Here is a 16,908-nt window from a genome sequence, read left to right on the forward strand (position 1 = left end):
ATACATCGCAACACATCACATGATGCGGTGAGATTGACACCCATGGTCTACAGCAATAAAAATTCAGAGGCAGCATCTTTTCTGACTAGCAAACTTTATTAAAAGGTATAAGCTTTCCATGAGCTATAACTCACTGTTTGTGTCCCAATTTAAATCCTACATCAGTTTAGTCATTCTGTGCGCCTAATGACTTAATGATGATTATTACTAAAGCTAATGCCTTTAATAAAATTCATCTGAATATATGTTATCCGCTTTCTGATTTTGGAGATAACCTGTAGAAATCCATCGCCAGTGTGGTTAACAGAATTTCCTTTTTGCATAAGACAAGAAAAAAGTTTTCCTTCTCAATTAGGGAGCAGCAACATATAAATGGAGATATACCTGGACAGATGAAATTTGGAAATATAATACAACTAGAAATAGCCAGTTTGGTCTAGTGCAGTGTTTCTCAACCTTGACAATTTTAAGGCACGTGGACTTCAACTCCCAGAATTCCACAGCCAGCATTGCTGGCTGTGGAATTCTGGGAGTTGAAGTCCACGTGCCTTAAAATTGTCAAGGTTGAGAAACACTGGTCTAGTGATTAAGGCACCAGATTAGAAACCAGAAGACCATGAGTTCTAGTCCTGCCTTAGCCATGAAAGCCAGCTGGGTGATTCTGAGCCATTCATTCTCTCTCTTGGCCCAACTGACCTCACAGGATTGTTGTTGTGGGAAAATAGAACGGAAGGAGTATTACTTATGTTCACCACCTTGAGCGGTTTATAAAAATAATAAAGTTGGACTATAAATAAATATCACTGGACAGTTTCACAGAATACTGTAATGTCAAACAAGACTAATAATTCTCTTATAAATACTAACTTCAGGAGCAATGTTAAAGAAAATAGTACCATTTGCAAAGAAAGTTTCCAGCAATTGTATTTTTCAGCTAGCTCCTAGGAAGGATAATTATTGACAAAATATGCAGGACCTAAATGGTCAAAACCTTTAATGAATTTAAAAAAAAAAAACCATACACATACACACAGATGAAAAATTTACCAAATTTCAGAATCAAAGGATTCTTATCTGGAATACAGTGCAATTCCCTCTCCCTCCCCCAACACACTTTTCTTTGTAACGCAAACTCTGATCACTTTGGTTCAGATACTTACAAGTATTGGCAAGATTGAACTTCTAATGTATTTTGGCTGTCATTTCAAAACACAGATTGACAAATAAACTTTACAAATTAAATATCTGGTTTCATGATTACATATTTACAGTTACAATTGTCCACTTTCTTAATTACATCTGGTAGTAAGATATTATAGAAAGGTAGTTATTTCCCCTTGCGGAACCTCAAAACTAAATTTAGAGGATATAGTGGCTTTCATCTTGCATGTAAATGTTACAGAGGCATACTCAGATAATACCATTTAAACTGGATTATATAAGAAGTGAATTAACACACTTTAAAGAAAGAGTGGAAAATGAGAAGCCAGGCTTTAAAGCTGCAGCCTATAATTTACTATTCAATAATACCACAGATTTTAATGTAATCTCTTCAGAATAAATCATGTATTCTTGAAGGCTTTTTTAAAAACTGCCACTTTGTTTAAGGAAAAACAAAACAAGTTGATTAAGAATTAAATGCTTTCCAAATAAATTTGATGCTGAGGTAAGCAAATTCAAAAATTCACTTTGGAAGTAATCCACAAGCATTCAAAGATTGCAATATCCTCATATAGGGGTAGGCCACCTTGGTCCCTTCATGACTCGTGGACTTCAACTCCCAGAATTCCTGAGCCAGCATGGCTCAGCTTGGAAACCTCTTCCTTTCTCCTCAGCATGGCTGGCTTAGGAATTCTGGGAGTTGAAGTCCATGAGTCATAAAAGAGCCAAGGTTGCCTATCCCTGACCTAGTCAAACCAAAGAATGGGAAACAAAACTTTATCCTCAGCCACCTATCTAGCCCCTGAAATCTCTATCTACTCACTCCCTTTTTAAAGAGCAGAGGTCTCCAAATTTGGCAACTTTGTGGAGCATGGGTGGCTGAGGAATTCTGCGAGTTGAAGTCCACAAATTTTAAAGTTGCCAGGCGTATGGAGGCTCCTGAACTAGAGGAGAAACTCTTCTAGAATTATTTGTATCCTTCTCCCTTGCATTAACATACTATATGGATGTATTTTGAGAGCAGAATCTCAAAATTGTTCCTAAATAAGACAATTCTAGAATTTAGAAAACTAGCCTTCCCTTTTCAGCAGGATTTTTCCAGTACCTGAATTTAGTTACTACTTCAAACAGAAAATCTATACTGACATCTCAGATGTAATGTCCCCAGGAAGGCAAGAGCCTCGGATTCTGCAAAGTGACTGTACCAGGCAAAGTCACCTTCTCCAAACAAATCACTTTTGTTGTCTCATTCACCATGAACTGGTTAGTTTAAGAAGGGAGTCTAAGTCTTCTCCCAATATTATTGTAAGCGAATCTCCTAACCCACAGCTGCATCCCTGGAGTGTTTTGTGTTCCCATCTCCCAAACAGCTATCTGGGGGAAGAAGTCAGAAAGTAAAATTAGAAAAGGATCCAGTTTGAAAAAATGCTGTTTTGGGACAAAACCTGGAGAAGATTCCTCAGCTTATCTAAAACTCATAGTTTTCTCTAAAACTAGTGACTCTGCAGATGTTTTGGGCTCTCAGTTCTCATCATGCAACAGAAAGCATGATTAAAGACAATGGGAAGTGGTTCAATGATTATCTGGAGCTCCCCAACTTCCTTTCCTTGATCTAAAAAAACATAAACCTTTTGACTGGACTGGAAGCTGAACAAGACTGGAAACAAAAGTGCCTAAAATTGTATGATAATGCAGCATGAGCTCACTTTTGTTATCAGAGCTGCAGAAACTGAGTATTTCTCAAGAGTTTAGTAAGGGATGCAAAACTAGCAACACTAGTTAGATTATTGCTGATGCTTGCTTTCATGAAGCATTAAATAAGTTCAAAACTTTTTCTTTTTAATATTCATTGTTTGCTGGAGATATTAAAGAGGATTTTACAAGGCTCAGATTCCTTTCAGCTGTACATTGCACTTTAAATTTTGAAACTCAACACCCGCTCATTAGGTCAGTGGTGACATAGTACTGAACAAACTATTGTGCTCACCTAGTTGAGTACAGATATTTAATGCAGTGACATTAGCACTTTTTCTTATAAAGCAATCACAGATTGCAATTTTTGCAAATTTGCAAAATCATGAACACAAAATGATCTCTTCAGAAATTCAGACAAGAAATCATTTACAAAGACTTTTAACTAACACTACTAACTTTCCCCGTTCTTTTCATAGCAAGTCCTATTTCTGCCCTGAAACCTACCGGATTCCCAGAGAATTTAACAAGTACCCCACAAAAACGTCCTCTTCTTCATGGTATAGTATAATGAAGACACACTCATTGGTGAAATCATTAAGGACCCATCTAAAGCCAGACCCAGTAGGCTATCCCTTGGAAAAATGTAAATTTTGGCTCTGTGTTTCCAAGAGAAATGATATAGGGAGCCATAAAACAAGTGAGCAGCTAAACAAACTGTTGATTTTCAAGATGGTTTGCTCCGCACTTCAAGAAGCCAGGTGTTTAAGACATAAATCAAGATAATATTCCTGTGCTAGCCCTTTTACAATAAGATGGTCTGCAAAAGCCTCTTCTCTGGTCCTTATTTCTTTATACAACAATGGTTCTTTCATTCAGTCCCCTTAAAGGCAACACAGGATGAACGATACTTGGGAGAATTACTATTCCACTGCTCCACCAGGCCATACCAAGCAATTGTCTTTGAGTATGGGTAGAATTAAGATTTGCTTCAAGGCTTTGAAAATGGCAGCTGTTTCCAGGATTCGGAAGGACAGCCATTATGATTCGGCTTATTGTGCATGAAAAATCTGTGCTGAACATTTTCCACCACAGAGTCAGAAACTTCTCAGACATAAATCAAATAAATCTTGGCCACTTTATGGTGAGTTCATCCCTTCCCAAGGTACAGAGAGCTCATGCTGGTAATTCAAGATGAAAAATGCTAGCTTGAACTGATCCTTATTCTGCTTTCACCAAGATCCGGGTATTTAGTCACTGTCAGATCCGGGTATTTAGTCACTGTGAGGTTTCTCGGGAACACCCTGTGGACAAAGTCAAAAGTTACTGTACTCCATTGAAATCTGTCTTCTTGGAAATTAGGGAAGCTGTATAAGCTTAGATTCCAAAATGCTGTCACTGAAATGCTAGAGAACAATCTGATATATCAGCCAGGAATACCTTTCAGGTAACTCCTTTCACGAAACAAAGATAAGAATTTTGTAATCGCTTTAATATTAAATAGCATTTAAAAACCAAGAACATGAAGGGAGATGAGCAAGCCTGCAATTTGTATTATAATCCAGTGAAGCGTCCTTTTGCTTCCATCCACCACCCAATGATAATTACTACCCTGCTTGTTTCTGGAAACGGGATCAAAGGTCAAAATTGGGCACATTGCACATTTTCCAGTCATTTTCCACCCCGTGTCCTTTCAGTGAAGCAGTCGACGTGATGTGCCGGTGCCTGGAAGATGTGAGGGTCTGGATGGGGGTGAACAGGCTTAGACTCAACCCTGACAAGACCGAGTGGCTCTGGGTCTTTTCCTCCCAAAGGCCAACTGGATAGTCCATCTTTAGTCCTGGGGGGGGCAAATTTACCTCCCTCAGTGCAGGCACGCAACTTGGGTGTCCTCCTGGACTCACAGCTAAATCTGGAACAACATCTATCGGCTGTGGCCAGGGGGACCTTTGCACAGGTTCGCCTAGTGCATCAGTTGCGGCCGTATTTGGACCGGGAGGCTTTACTCACAGTCACTCATGCCCTTGTCACCTCAAGACTGGATTACTGTAACACGCTCTACATGGAGCTACCCTTGAAGGGCGTTCGGTGGCTGCAGTTGCTTCAGAACGCAGCCACGAGAGCGATTGTGAGCGCGCCAAGGTACGCCCACGTGTCACCTATCCTCCGCGAGCTGCACTGGCTTCCTGTGGGTCTCCGGACGGTTTTTGTTATCACCTTCAAAGCCCTTTATGGCATAGGGCCAGTTTACTTACAGGACCACATACTGCCGCACAGTTCCCAGAGACTGGTGAGGTCCCATAGATTGGGCCTCCTTCAGGTCCCGTCGGCCAGACAATGTCGGCCTTTTCTGTGGTGGCTCCGACCTGGTGGAATCAACTTCCCCCCGAGGTTCGAACTACTCCCACCCTGCCGGCCTTTAAGAAAGCCGTTAAAACTCTCCTGTTCCGGCAGGCCTGGGGCTGATGTCCCCGGGGGGGGGGGGGCGGGATTTGATCGGACCCGCGGTATGATTGTATTATTTTATTGTTTTATGATTGTTTTAACTTTGTACGCCGCCCTGAGTCCTTTGGGATTGGGCGGCATATAAATATTTGAAAATAAATAAATAAATAAGACTTGGATCCCAGAATAAGCATGATTATAGGTCCTTCCTGCTTTGGATAGCATATTCTGCAGGATATGAAAATGCAACAAAGCTCTACAAGGCATGGGACCAGCATGTTTGAAGGACCACTTCTCTCCAGTTACATCTACCTGGCCAATCAGAGTGGGAAGGTAGGGTATGTTGTGGGTTGCATCTTTTAAGGAGTATACCCAAAGGGATCTAGAAGAAGGGCCTTCTCTGTGATGGCTCCTTTCCTTTGGAAAATCATTACCCCAGAAATCAGGTGGGCTCTCTCTTGCTACTTTTTTGGAAGATCCTGAAGATGAGATTCTGTCAATCTGGGGACCCCAGGCTGATTCAGAATCAAGTGGGTTGTATGATTGTCATTGCCATGGAGGAGGTGTGGAAGATTCTGGGTTTTTATATTGTTGATTTTTAATGCTGTACTGTGTGTGAACCAGGCATTCATGTAAATCAACTTAATAAATAAAGTAAATGATACTCCTCTCTGCAGTGGGAAAAGCAGACTTTGTTCCTTTAAACAAGATGATTAGAAACTGACACAAACTAATATAAACTAAGGAAGAAGAAAAAGAATCAAAGAAAAAACAAAAACTGCAGGGAAAAAAGTTGAAGAAAATAGGAAAGGAAGAAAAAAAAGCAGCCTTTGATGTTTTTCACATTTGCATTTATAAATACAGATGTTTTGACCTATCTGTCTAAAGGTATATATTACTCTTCTAACCTATCATATCTAATTATCAAATCCATACATCACAAGTTTATTTTTTTTCATTTTTATGCAAAAAGTCCATAAGAGACGTCCTGTCACCAATAAATGTAATAAGCCTAATATCTGGAAGCTGTTAATAAGCTCGCTTACTTGAGGAGTGAGAAGTTTAGAAAAAAAACCTTTTTTTCCAACCTGCTTTTCAATATATTTTATTTATCTAAAATCTCTTCATTGACAAGGCTGCTGGCAGAATTATCTTGAACCCCAGACAAGGATCCTCCATTGCTATGCAAATTTGTTATTCTAGTTGTAGATAGATAAAAGAACCAAGGCATTTAAGAAGGTTGAGGCCATACATTCTTAATAAAATCAATCAATCCTTACACTGAAGAAGCAAGTTTTCTGAGGCATTTCCTGAGATTGAATGCCACAGCTATTTCAATATAAAAGTCACACTTAGCTACAGTATTTTCTATCTTTTTATTGAAAAAACATACAGAAGGGCTTAGCAATAAACATGTCTGCAGATTCTCCAGGATGATATACATTTACATGGCTTTACAATACCTGTCATTATTAAAAGGCATCATTACTTATTACATCCATAGGTAATAAGTATGGTTTTATCAGCCAAAGCAGCACTTTTCACTTTTTAAAATCCAGCATAAATATATAATTACCATAGCAAGTTGCCGTCCTATGTTTCCTACAGTCACACCTCCGGAGAAAAATATACATGGTAGCCAAGAACGGATATAAAGGAAATCTGGAGATGTATACCTAAAGGAAAGGAGAGGGGGGAAAAAATGGAGGATTGTTTATAGTTTTAGCATCTCATCAAAACTGGTCTGGACATTTCGCTCTGCTGGAAATAGGGACAGTATAAGGAACTCAGATTTTCATATCTTATTAGAAGTACCAAATATACGCATACAACTATATTTAAAATTGTTAATGCTAATGCTTTTATAGTTACACTTTTATGCCACTGTAAGTTGCCCAGACACATTCTAGTTAATGAGACAGGTGGCATATAAGTTTAATAAATAAATACAAACACATTTATAGAGAATATTTTGAATGTATTCCTGTGTCTTAGGAAATCCTAAACCTAGAACTATTAAGAAAAATCATGATGCAGCTTTGCAAATAAGTCCATGGAAGTTACTAACTGGTTAGAAGTAATACAGGTCTCTTCTAACATAATCTTTGGCTTATGTACACAATAGAGGACCATAATAGTTCCTCAATACTTTCTCATTCACTTGCTTATCTGCAACTTCACAGGGCTAACTTTTGGCAAATGCTCAAAAGGCTGGTTTTAGGCAAAGACACAAAAGGAAAAAAAATACTCTCTTTGTGCCCAGTTCCAGTATTCGCTGTACATACTACCAAATCTAAAACCATTTGCCCATATTACACAGCTAAATTCTGATCTTGCACATAGAAATAAAGCTGTATTATTAAATTAGGGCCAACATTTCCCTCTTTAATAAAATAGCCATCAATATTTGAAGAGCTAGTTTGGTGTAGTAATTAAGGTGCTGGACTAGAAACTTAGAGACACTATACGTTTTAGTTTACCCTAAAAATAGAATGGAATCTAAGTGAAAAGGCTAGTAAATCTCTCTTAGGGCCACCCACCTCACAGGGATCCTCTTACAGAGAAAATAGGAGGTAGCAATATTATACAGGCTGCCTTGAATTCTACAAAATAAATGCATATGATAAATCTAATAATCAATAAAGAATGATAGAAAATTGAAATGAGTGCAGGCATAATTCGTGCCTTTTTTTTAAAAAAAAAAAAGGCTGAACAATTAGAAATAAGAGAATGGAAGAGGTACTTACTGATAAACTCCATTATAGACCAGAAACTGTGTAATCAGAGTAGCTACAAAAGCAATTGTAATCCCAAGACCAAGACCACTTCTCGAACGATCAAATGTCCACCAGAGGCCCAGCGACAAAGCTGCAAGGGTCAGGGAAAGCTGGATATTGTTTGCAAAATCCAATTTCTAAGAAGCCAGTTAAGGAAATTTAATGGTCTGGCAAATTTCTTGCTCCATGAAAAATTCTTAATATCTAGCCAAGTATTCCACCTTTTTATCCTTTTCACTTTTGATAAGTTCTTTACCTTTCCTACTATTATCATTATGTCTTATCCATAACATGCACATGCAGATATCAATTTACAGCAGTGTTTCTCAACCTTGACAATTTTCAGGCATGTGGACTTCAACTCCCCGAATTCCACAGCCAGCATTGCTGGCTGTGGAATTCTGGGAGTTGAAGTCCACATGCCTTAAAATTGTCAAGGTTGAGAAACACTGATTTACAGAAAGTACAGGAAGTAAGAATAGTATACTTGAGAGATCATTTTCCTGCAAACCTACGCGATTCCTGGTTCCAGCTGAGTATCTCAACCTGCAGGGGGCAATCTTTTCTATGTATTTTCTAAGCTCTCTTTAAATTTAATATCTCTTTAAAGCAGTGTTCCTCAACCTTGACAATTTTAAGGCATGTGGACTTCAACTCCCAGAATGCTGGCTGTGGAATTCTGGGAGTTGAAGTCCACATGCCTTAAAATTGTCAAGGTTGAGAAACACTGCTTTAAAGAGATATTAAATTTAATGAAGTAAAATTTAAAGCCATATCCTGAGGGAGAAGTTATAACACAGCAAAGAAAAAGAAATTATTATTTTCACAATTAGGAAGACTGAACTACCACATTTATCTGAAAATAATGCCTTATATGAATGCTCTGGAGAACAATGGATTGTTAAATAAATCTCCAATTCTATAAAGTGACATTTTAAAAGAATTATAGGCCTACTGTTTTTTTATAAGTGTAAAAGAAAAAAAAACTTATGCTCACAATTTGCTACATTTCCAATATATTTTTCTTGATAATACCTAAGCAATACCCTATGCTCTGCAAGTGAAGAGATAACGATGGGAGCATCTCACTTTGCTATTTAAGTTTGTTGGTGTGAATAATGTAAATATTAGATATAAGTGTGGCTAGGTCTTTGGAAGCCAGAAAGGGAATATAAAAATCTTTCAGATCAGTCAGTATCTGCCAAAAATAGAATGGAATCAAGCAAACCCTCATGCCATATGGTTAAGGCACCAGGCTAGAAACCAGGAGATTGTGAGTTCTAGTCCTACCTAGGCCATGAAAATTGGATGAGTGACTTTAAGTCAATCACCAGGAGACAGTGAGTTCTACCCCTGCCTTAGACATGAAAGCCAGCTGGTGACTTTGGGCCAGGCCCTCTCTCTCTCTCTCAGCCCAACTCACCTCACAAGATGGCTGTTAGGAGAAAGAAAGAATCTATATGTGTGCCTTGAATTATTTATAAAAATAACAAAGGTGGAATATAAATAAATAAGATGGTTTTTTTTTTGCAATAAATAAGATGGTTTTTTTTTCGCAAACTCCACTAGCTTTAGTTTAGATCAGGGGTAGGCAACCTTGGCTCTTTTATGACTGGTGGACTTCAACTCCCAGAATTCCTGAGCCAGCATGGTTCAGCTTGGAAATCTCTCCCTTTCCCCTCAGCATGGCTGGTTCAGGAATTCTGGGAGTTGAAGTCCACGGGTCATAAAAGAGCCAAGGTTCCCTACCCCTAGTTTAGATTCTTCAGGACAAAACTGAAAGAGAAATAATACATTTTAAGCAGAGACCTTAGAGCAAAGTTTTCCAACTTCAGGAACTTTAAGATATATGGGCTTCACCTTCCAAATTCTGGCTGGGGAATTCTGGGAGATGGAAATCCAGACATTTTAAAAGTTTCCAAGGATGAGAAACTCTGCTTTAAAGTATAAGTAGCACAGGCACTGATTGTGAAACATAATTGCTCAAATCAATTGAAGCTGGTCCATTAATGATGGGGAGAAAAATGCTAGCCAAAGTTAAACTTTTTGTTTTTTCCAAGGATACAGCACTTGCATGGTTAATGCCAACGAAGACAGCAATGCATCGCATTACGCTTGCCCATTCTCGTTTGAATTTGTGAGGTTCACCAAGACGGCTGTCAATGCAGGGATACAGCAGGCCAATAACAGCTGTAAAAGAAAAAGTAATACGAGAGATGATTGTTCTGTTAAATTCTGTTAAATTAAATTTCCTCTCCGCAGCAAACAGCAAAGCCTATTTCCAATTTTCTGACTTACTGAAGATTATAGTTAGACCTCAACATATGACCATTTGCTTAACAATTGTTTGAAGTTTATGAGTCCTTGCACTTATGACACTTGAGATTCCCTAGGGTTATGTAATCAAAATTGGGCATTTGGAAACCAACATGATTTTATGATAGTTGCAGCATCCCAGGGTCACATGATCACCATTTATGACTTTCCTGGGTGTGTGTGTGTGAGGGGTTTTGACAATAAAAATGAAGAGGGAAATCAGATCAGTTTAATGACTATGTGACTCGCTTAACCACCACAGCAAAAAAAAAAGCAGGCACAGCTCATGTAACAACTGCCTCACTTAGTAATAGAAGGTCAAGTCCCAAATGTGGTTGTAAGTTGAGGACTACATGCATATTTAAAAAACTTCATCAAACTGTCTCATCATAAGGTTTCAACAAAATGCAATAGTGGTTTTAAAAAATAACATTTATAGTGCTGGGCAGATTACTTAGAATATTCACTTCAGATTCCTAGAAGATAATGATTTCTTATGTCTAATAATTAGGTAAATTATAGGTGAAAAAGGATACAAAAAGTAGCATTTTTTGTATTTCTAGAAACCTTAGCAGCCTTCAGGAATCTTTCTACACACAATGCTTGCATTAAAAATGAACGACTGCTGAAGACTTTTAGCCACTAGTGAAATGAACAGAAAGTTTAAAACTTTGTAAATATTGTAATTATTGATATGGAACCTTTAAGTAAGAATCCAGTATTTCTTCTAATTCTTTAATCCAGATATATAAACTAAATACATTTTCTTCCACTTGAAGAAAATGCTTTTTTTGCTGAAGAATTTATGCAAATAGAATGCAACATTTAACTTTTAATTATAGCATTTATATATTATTTCATCAATGATGGATTCAACAATTTAACAGGTATCTAATACTGAAATAGATTGTTTCTGAAGCAATCAACAATTATTTTTACAAATAATACTTACTGTATTCAACAGTAACTTATAAGAAAGTCTCTCTAAGGCTCAAAGTCTGTGATTTAAGCCACTGTAAAATATAGAAATACCCTTTTCCCCTATGGAAAAATCATGTGACGTATTTTTTAGATCAGCACAATGATTAAGTGACAAAGCCCTGGTCCTCTCTAGGGCAACTATGTAAGTTCAATGAAACAATTATGTCTATGCTTTCTTTTGCCTGATTTATTTTACAGCTTGTGCTATAGTGGTTAAAAAAAATCCACCTATTTTTGTGAAATAAAAGCTAGTTTCTTTTTCCTGTCTTGACCTGCAAAGAAAAGATTTTAAGTCTGATACCATAAATGGCTTTGCAGCCAAAGCTATGCGCAATCTTCTGTCAACAATAGCCCTGTTTAAATACAGTGATTTGGAACCCGATGCCTGAAAATACCTTTTGGAATAATAATTCTCAAAAGGGACTAGCTTACTGAAAAGGAATTATAGTAGTTCAGCTTGAGCTTTTACTTGTACTTTGCAATATAAAAAGGTCATTTTCTATGAACATCTTGCTAGGAACTGAAACTGCTCTTAAAATAGGCACTAAGCCAGTCTCAGTTCCTCTCTTCTGTCACAACATGTGACTTCCTTGTTTTTGATTGAGTATGTGGCATGTTCAGACTGAGAACCAATAGGAACTGGAGCACGCGACTCACCAGTTTCCACAGCGAGCCAATTATGTGGCCAAGAGTAATGATGAATCATGCCAGCTCCTGGATTAAAAACTTGTCAAGCAATAATAGCTAGAGGAAACTCTTCTTGCTTGCAGGGTGAAAAATAATGGCAAACTCCCAAAGCTTTTGGAAGGAAGAAGGAAACACTGTGCTGCTAAAGGTGTTATTTTCTTATATGTAATCTCAGTATTTTCCTTGTGAGGTCAAATACAGTCCTATCAAATAGCATCTATATATATAAGCTCTTAAATGCCACTCTGGGCACCTATTTGGTTACATAATAAGGAAAATAAAACCACTTTTCAAGTAATTAAGCATGAAAATAGCACACACTGTTCTGGGCAATGAAGTAACATTCTTCAATTCAGCCTGGAGACACAACAATTGGAAATTCCACCACTACCTTTAAAAAGTTTCCCACTTACCTGCGGCTGTCCCACAGCAAGGGGGCACCCACCAGGCAGAAGAGAAGATTGTAGAGATGACTTCCTCAGGGAACAGCGTGACATTCCTCTGAATCTGCAGCAAGTTTAGCACCAGTGCAAGGAAAGTGCCCACTGCAAAAAGCACCAGGCTGCGTTGCAGTAAGTCTCTGCTTAAGTTCAAGCTGCTACCAGGGCTACTGCCTCTGTTTGGGCTGCTTGGGTGCCGGGCTGCATGACCCACCAAGGTCAGAGAAGAACTGGAAACAGATGAGGTTAGCATTTCACCCACTTTGGCTGCTAGCCCTGTTGAAGTTCCACCTAGGTGATCCTTGTATCTTCCCCTGGCTGTACAAGAACAACTCCACGTATGATTCTCAGGTTGAGGTACAGGTTTCTCCATCAGGTTTCTGAAAGAGACATGAAGGTCTTATAGAATCCAGAATGCCCCCAAAAGCCCTCAATACGTTATGTGCTATATGATTTTATAAATTTCTCCTCATACGTCTCTAATTAACCAAGGCCTGATAAAATTTCACTTTATAATGTGGAATTCAGTACCACTGAATTGGTCAGGCCACACTTGGAATACTGAATCCAGTTTTGGTCACCACAGTATAAAAAAGATGTTGAGACCCTAGAAAGAGTACAGAGAAGACCAACAAAGATGATTAAGGGGCTGGAGATTAAAACATATGAAGAACAGTTGCAGGAATTAGTCTGATGAAAAGGAGGACTAATGTTGACATGATAGCAGTGTTCCAATATTTGAGCAGCTTCTACAAAGATGAGGTCAACCAGTTCTCCAAAGCACCTGAAGGCAGGACAAGAAGCAGTGGATGGAAACTAACCAAGGAGAGAAGCAACCTAGAACTAAGGAGAAATTTCCTGACAGCGAAAATGGAATGGCTTGCCTCCAAAATGTGTGGGTGCTCCATCACTTGAGATTTTTAAGAGATTGGACAACCACCTGTCTGGAATGATATAGGTCTCCTGCATGGGGTTGGACTAGACTCCTTCCTGTTATTGTTATTTCTCTGACAGCATTAGTATAGGACCAAAGAAAATGATTTGAAATGACCTTAAGGAATTTTCTCCTTACCTTTAATTTAAAAAAGTCCTCTCCATCTCAAGTCTTGGCCTTCCTAACCATATTATTTTAAGAATTAGGGATATGAAGTATCTTATAGTGAAACTGAGGTAGTGTCTTATTACCAGACTACAGAACTAGCAGTCCGTTAAAACTGATACTTAGCCAAGCATATTTATGAAGTCACTTGACTTCCTTATCGCAAAAAGCTGTTGCCAAAGGAAACGTGCTTTGAACTTCTGGAAAAGCGACAAGATAAAACCATTATTAGTTTAAATATTTACACTGTTTCAAGGAATATAATTCCACACAGATTCTACAGAAGATTTATCTAGAATTCCAAATACAAATATCAGCATACAATATAAAGTATATAATTTTATATATCATGATGTCAAAGCAGTAAGAATTTTCTAAGAATAAAACATTGTGCTTTAAACTTAAACTGCCAACAAGTTGGTGACTACATAAGTAGATCTTTTTCAGGAATACCAGTTACAGTTCTTCCAAATTTGCACTCATCCATCTTGTTACTAATTGCCCTCTTCTCTTTCCTTCCACCTTTCCCAGCATTTAGACTTTTGAGTGCACTGAATCTTCACATTATGTGTCCAAAGTATGATAATTTGACTCTTGACATTTTTGCCTCCAGTGAGAATCCTGGACAATTTGTTCTACAGTCAACATTTTCTTGGCTGCCCATAGTTGTCTCAACAATCTTCTCCGATACAAAAATTCAAAACTGTCTAGATTCTTTCTGTCCTGCTTCTTCAGAATTCAATTTCTATGAAGTTCCTGAACAATTCTGATTTTTATTTTGTGTAGACCAGGGGTCTCCAAATTTGGCAACTTTAAGTATTGTGGATTTCAACTGCCAGAATTCCTCAGCCAGGAATGCTGGCTGGGGAATTCTGGGAGTTGAAGTCCACAACTCTTAAAGTTGCCAAGATTGGACACTCTGGTATACAACCTTCAAGCTTTACCAAGTATGAAATGTAGCATTACATTGACCCAATACCAATGACATGGCAATGACAAAAGAGTTGGAAGGGATCTTGGAGGTCTTCTAAGTCCAACCCCCTGTTCAAGCAGGAGACTCTATACCAGTGGTTCTCAACCTGTGGGTCGGGACCCCATTTGGGGTCAAACGACCATTTCATGGGGGTCGCCAAACAAGGCTGTCTGCCATTTTTCCCTTTTCTTTGGCCACGCCCCTGGCACCCGGTGATGTATAAATGGTTGGGGGTCACCACAACATGGGGAACTGTATTATGGGGTCGCGGCATTAGAAAGGTTGAGAACCACTGCTCTATACCATTCTGGACAAATGGTTGTGCAGTTTCTTTTTGAAAGCCTCAGCTTTCAAACAGCTAGAGCCTATAATCTAAAAGTTCTCATTTCATGTAGGTTATTGAACTGCCCTTTTTCCTCTTCAAAGTAGGGCAAACTGTTATAAGATGCCAGACTAGTTTTGTCTATTTGGTAGTACAAGAATGCTAACATTGTAGGAAAAAGGCTGCCTCTTCGGAGATCTTAGTGAAGGCCACTGTATCTGGGCAAAGAACCCCTTCTGCTGCAGGGATAGAACCACCAGATATCCGACTACCATATTCTCCTGTCAGATAAGAGGGAGGCGTAAAATAAACAAGGTCTGCCTCCAACTCAGACTAGTTGTGCTTTCTCAAAACTTCATCAGCCTAAGCATGTGACTTCAAACTTTGGAAAAAAGCTAAGCAGGATCATGCTTCATAGATAGTTGGATGGGAAACCACCAGGAGAAATTAAGGCCGTAGGCCAGCTTGGGAAACTTCATTCTGGAAGGCAATGGCAAACCATTTGCATATTGTTGGCAGAAAAATGACACAAAATTACAAGAAATGACTCAAGTGACTGATTATGTTTCTATTTTAGGTGCAACTGAGACTTCCAATCTTCTGAACTGGCCTCTTGTCCCTCCAGCATTTAACTGTCAAGATTGGAAGGAAGCTTAAAGCTTCTACTGTCAATTCTCTTGGTCCTGAGGCTCCTAGCTATTAAGCCCTGCCACTGCTGCCTGCAAGCAATCATTCAGAGAATAAGCCAAGATGCTAACCATGCATGTGTTACACATGGAGCACTTAACCCTCCCACCTACTTATTCCAATACTGGGTGGAATTGGGGGGGGGGGATTTAAATGCAAATTTTTTTTTGCACAGAACCACAAAGTGAACCCAACCCAAAGGTCCATCTCTCTCTCTCCCCCAGCAAAGACCAACTGGATTTTCTTACAAATTAAATTTCCTCCAACAAGGTCTGTCAGAAAAATAATATCCCTTCTCTGGTGTGTATGTGTGTGCATCCCGTGGGCGCCCAGTTGGAGGAAGCCTATTTGCAGCAAAAGGCTAAAAAAGCCTTTTGCTGTTCCCCCCCCCAACAGATTCGAGGAAGAGGGGCTCTAACACCCACCAAGTAGGGTACCCGCCCGGTACCCGCAGGTAGACTGCCTCCAACGATGGAGTCTCGGGTGACCGCTACCTGCCCGTCTTCCACGAAACCGCTACCGTTGAAAGGGGGGGGAAGAAGCGTCCTGTTCACTCTTCTCCACCCCCCCCAAACACAGCCCCCCCCTCCCCTGCTCCTACCTGCTGGGATTCAGGCAGCGGCGTCCCTCTCACTCGGCCTCGCACGCACACGCGCCCGGCCGGCTTATAAAGGCGCTAGCGCCGCGGCGCGAGCCACTTCGGGCGGCGCGCCTCCGCCCCTTCAGCGGGGCGCCGCTGCTGAGGCTGACGCGACGAAGAGGGAGGGGGCGGAGGCGGGGCTGCCGAGCAGTCCCTGGAACGGCATTGCAGTCTGGTGAGGCCAGCCAGCCAATCGGAGCCAGGCGGGCCATATGACGTGAGGGACACACCACCCGTTCTTCCCTCAACTGACAGGGCGGGAAGGAGAGAGAGAGAGAGAGTCAGCAAGCAAGGGGGGGGGGAAGGCGCGTGGCAGGAAGGAACGTCCCAATTCTAGCGGGGGTGCGGGGGGGGGAGGATGAGGTTGTGGTGGCGCCCTTAGTGGGGCCCACGTTGGGGTGTCCGCGTGCCTTTCTTCATACAGCCCGGCTCCCCCCCCTCCAGGGAACCCGCTTTCCTCCTCTCCTCCCTTTCCGTTGGCTCCTCCTAGTCACGTCGCCTCTGCTGCACAGTTGGTGGCTGCGAGAGCCCCGCGAGGGAGGACATGCGGGGGGGGGGCGCTCCAGAAGCAGGTGTTTCTGACCGTTTTAACCGCTGGAGGCTTTGTATCACACCTCCCATCCGCCATCGTCGGTAGTGGCCTTGCTGGGAGAGGAGGAGGGTTGCACGTCCTCGATTTAGGACTACA

At 40.2% G+C, this 16,908-nt stretch overlaps 1 protein-coding gene across 1 annotated transcript; it reads right to left on the reverse strand.

Annotated features, from left to right (window-relative positions):
* Positions 1 to 968: 968 nt before the first annotated feature.
* Positions 969 to 16,335, reverse strand: INSIG1 (insulin induced gene 1). The gene is made up of 6 exons (XM_039348631.1): positions 16,182 to 16,335; positions 12,473 to 12,879; positions 10,141 to 10,265; positions 8,046 to 8,212; positions 6,875 to 6,974; positions 969 to 4,157 (listed from the first exon to the last, which is right to left on the reverse strand). Exons 2-6 carry the CDS (start codon positions 12,870 to 12,872, stop codon positions 4,128 to 4,130), a joined length of 822 nt encoding a protein of 273 aa, XP_039204565.1. The 5' UTR covers positions 12,873 to 12,879; positions 16,182 to 16,335; the 3' UTR covers positions 969 to 4,127.
* Between the last annotated feature and the right edge of the window lie 573 nt (positions 16,336 to 16,908).

Source organism: Crotalus tigris, unplaced genomic scaffold, assembly GCF_016545835.1.
Source record: "Crotalus tigris isolate CLP2741 ecotype Arizona unplaced genomic scaffold, ASM1654583v1 scf7180000018165.1400786, whole genome shotgun sequence".
NCBI classification, from domain to species: Eukaryota; Metazoa; Chordata; class Lepidosauria; order Squamata; family Viperidae; genus Crotalus; species Crotalus tigris.

Bases quoted from the DNA above. Each gene is read 5' to 3' on its own strand.
- INSIG1 (XM_039348631.1), bottom strand. From the start codon at position 12,872: ATGGAGAAACCTGTACCTCAACCTGAGAATCATACGTGGAGTTGTTCT. The intron at 10,266-12,472 runs GTAAGTGGGAAA...TTTCTTTTACAG, and splicing joins TTGCTGTGGGACAGCCGCAG to CTGTTATTGGCCTGCTGTAT. The intron at 6,975-8,045 runs GTAAGTACCTCT...CCTTTCCTTTAG, and splicing joins GTCTATAATGGAGTTTATCA to GTATACATCTCCAGATTTCC.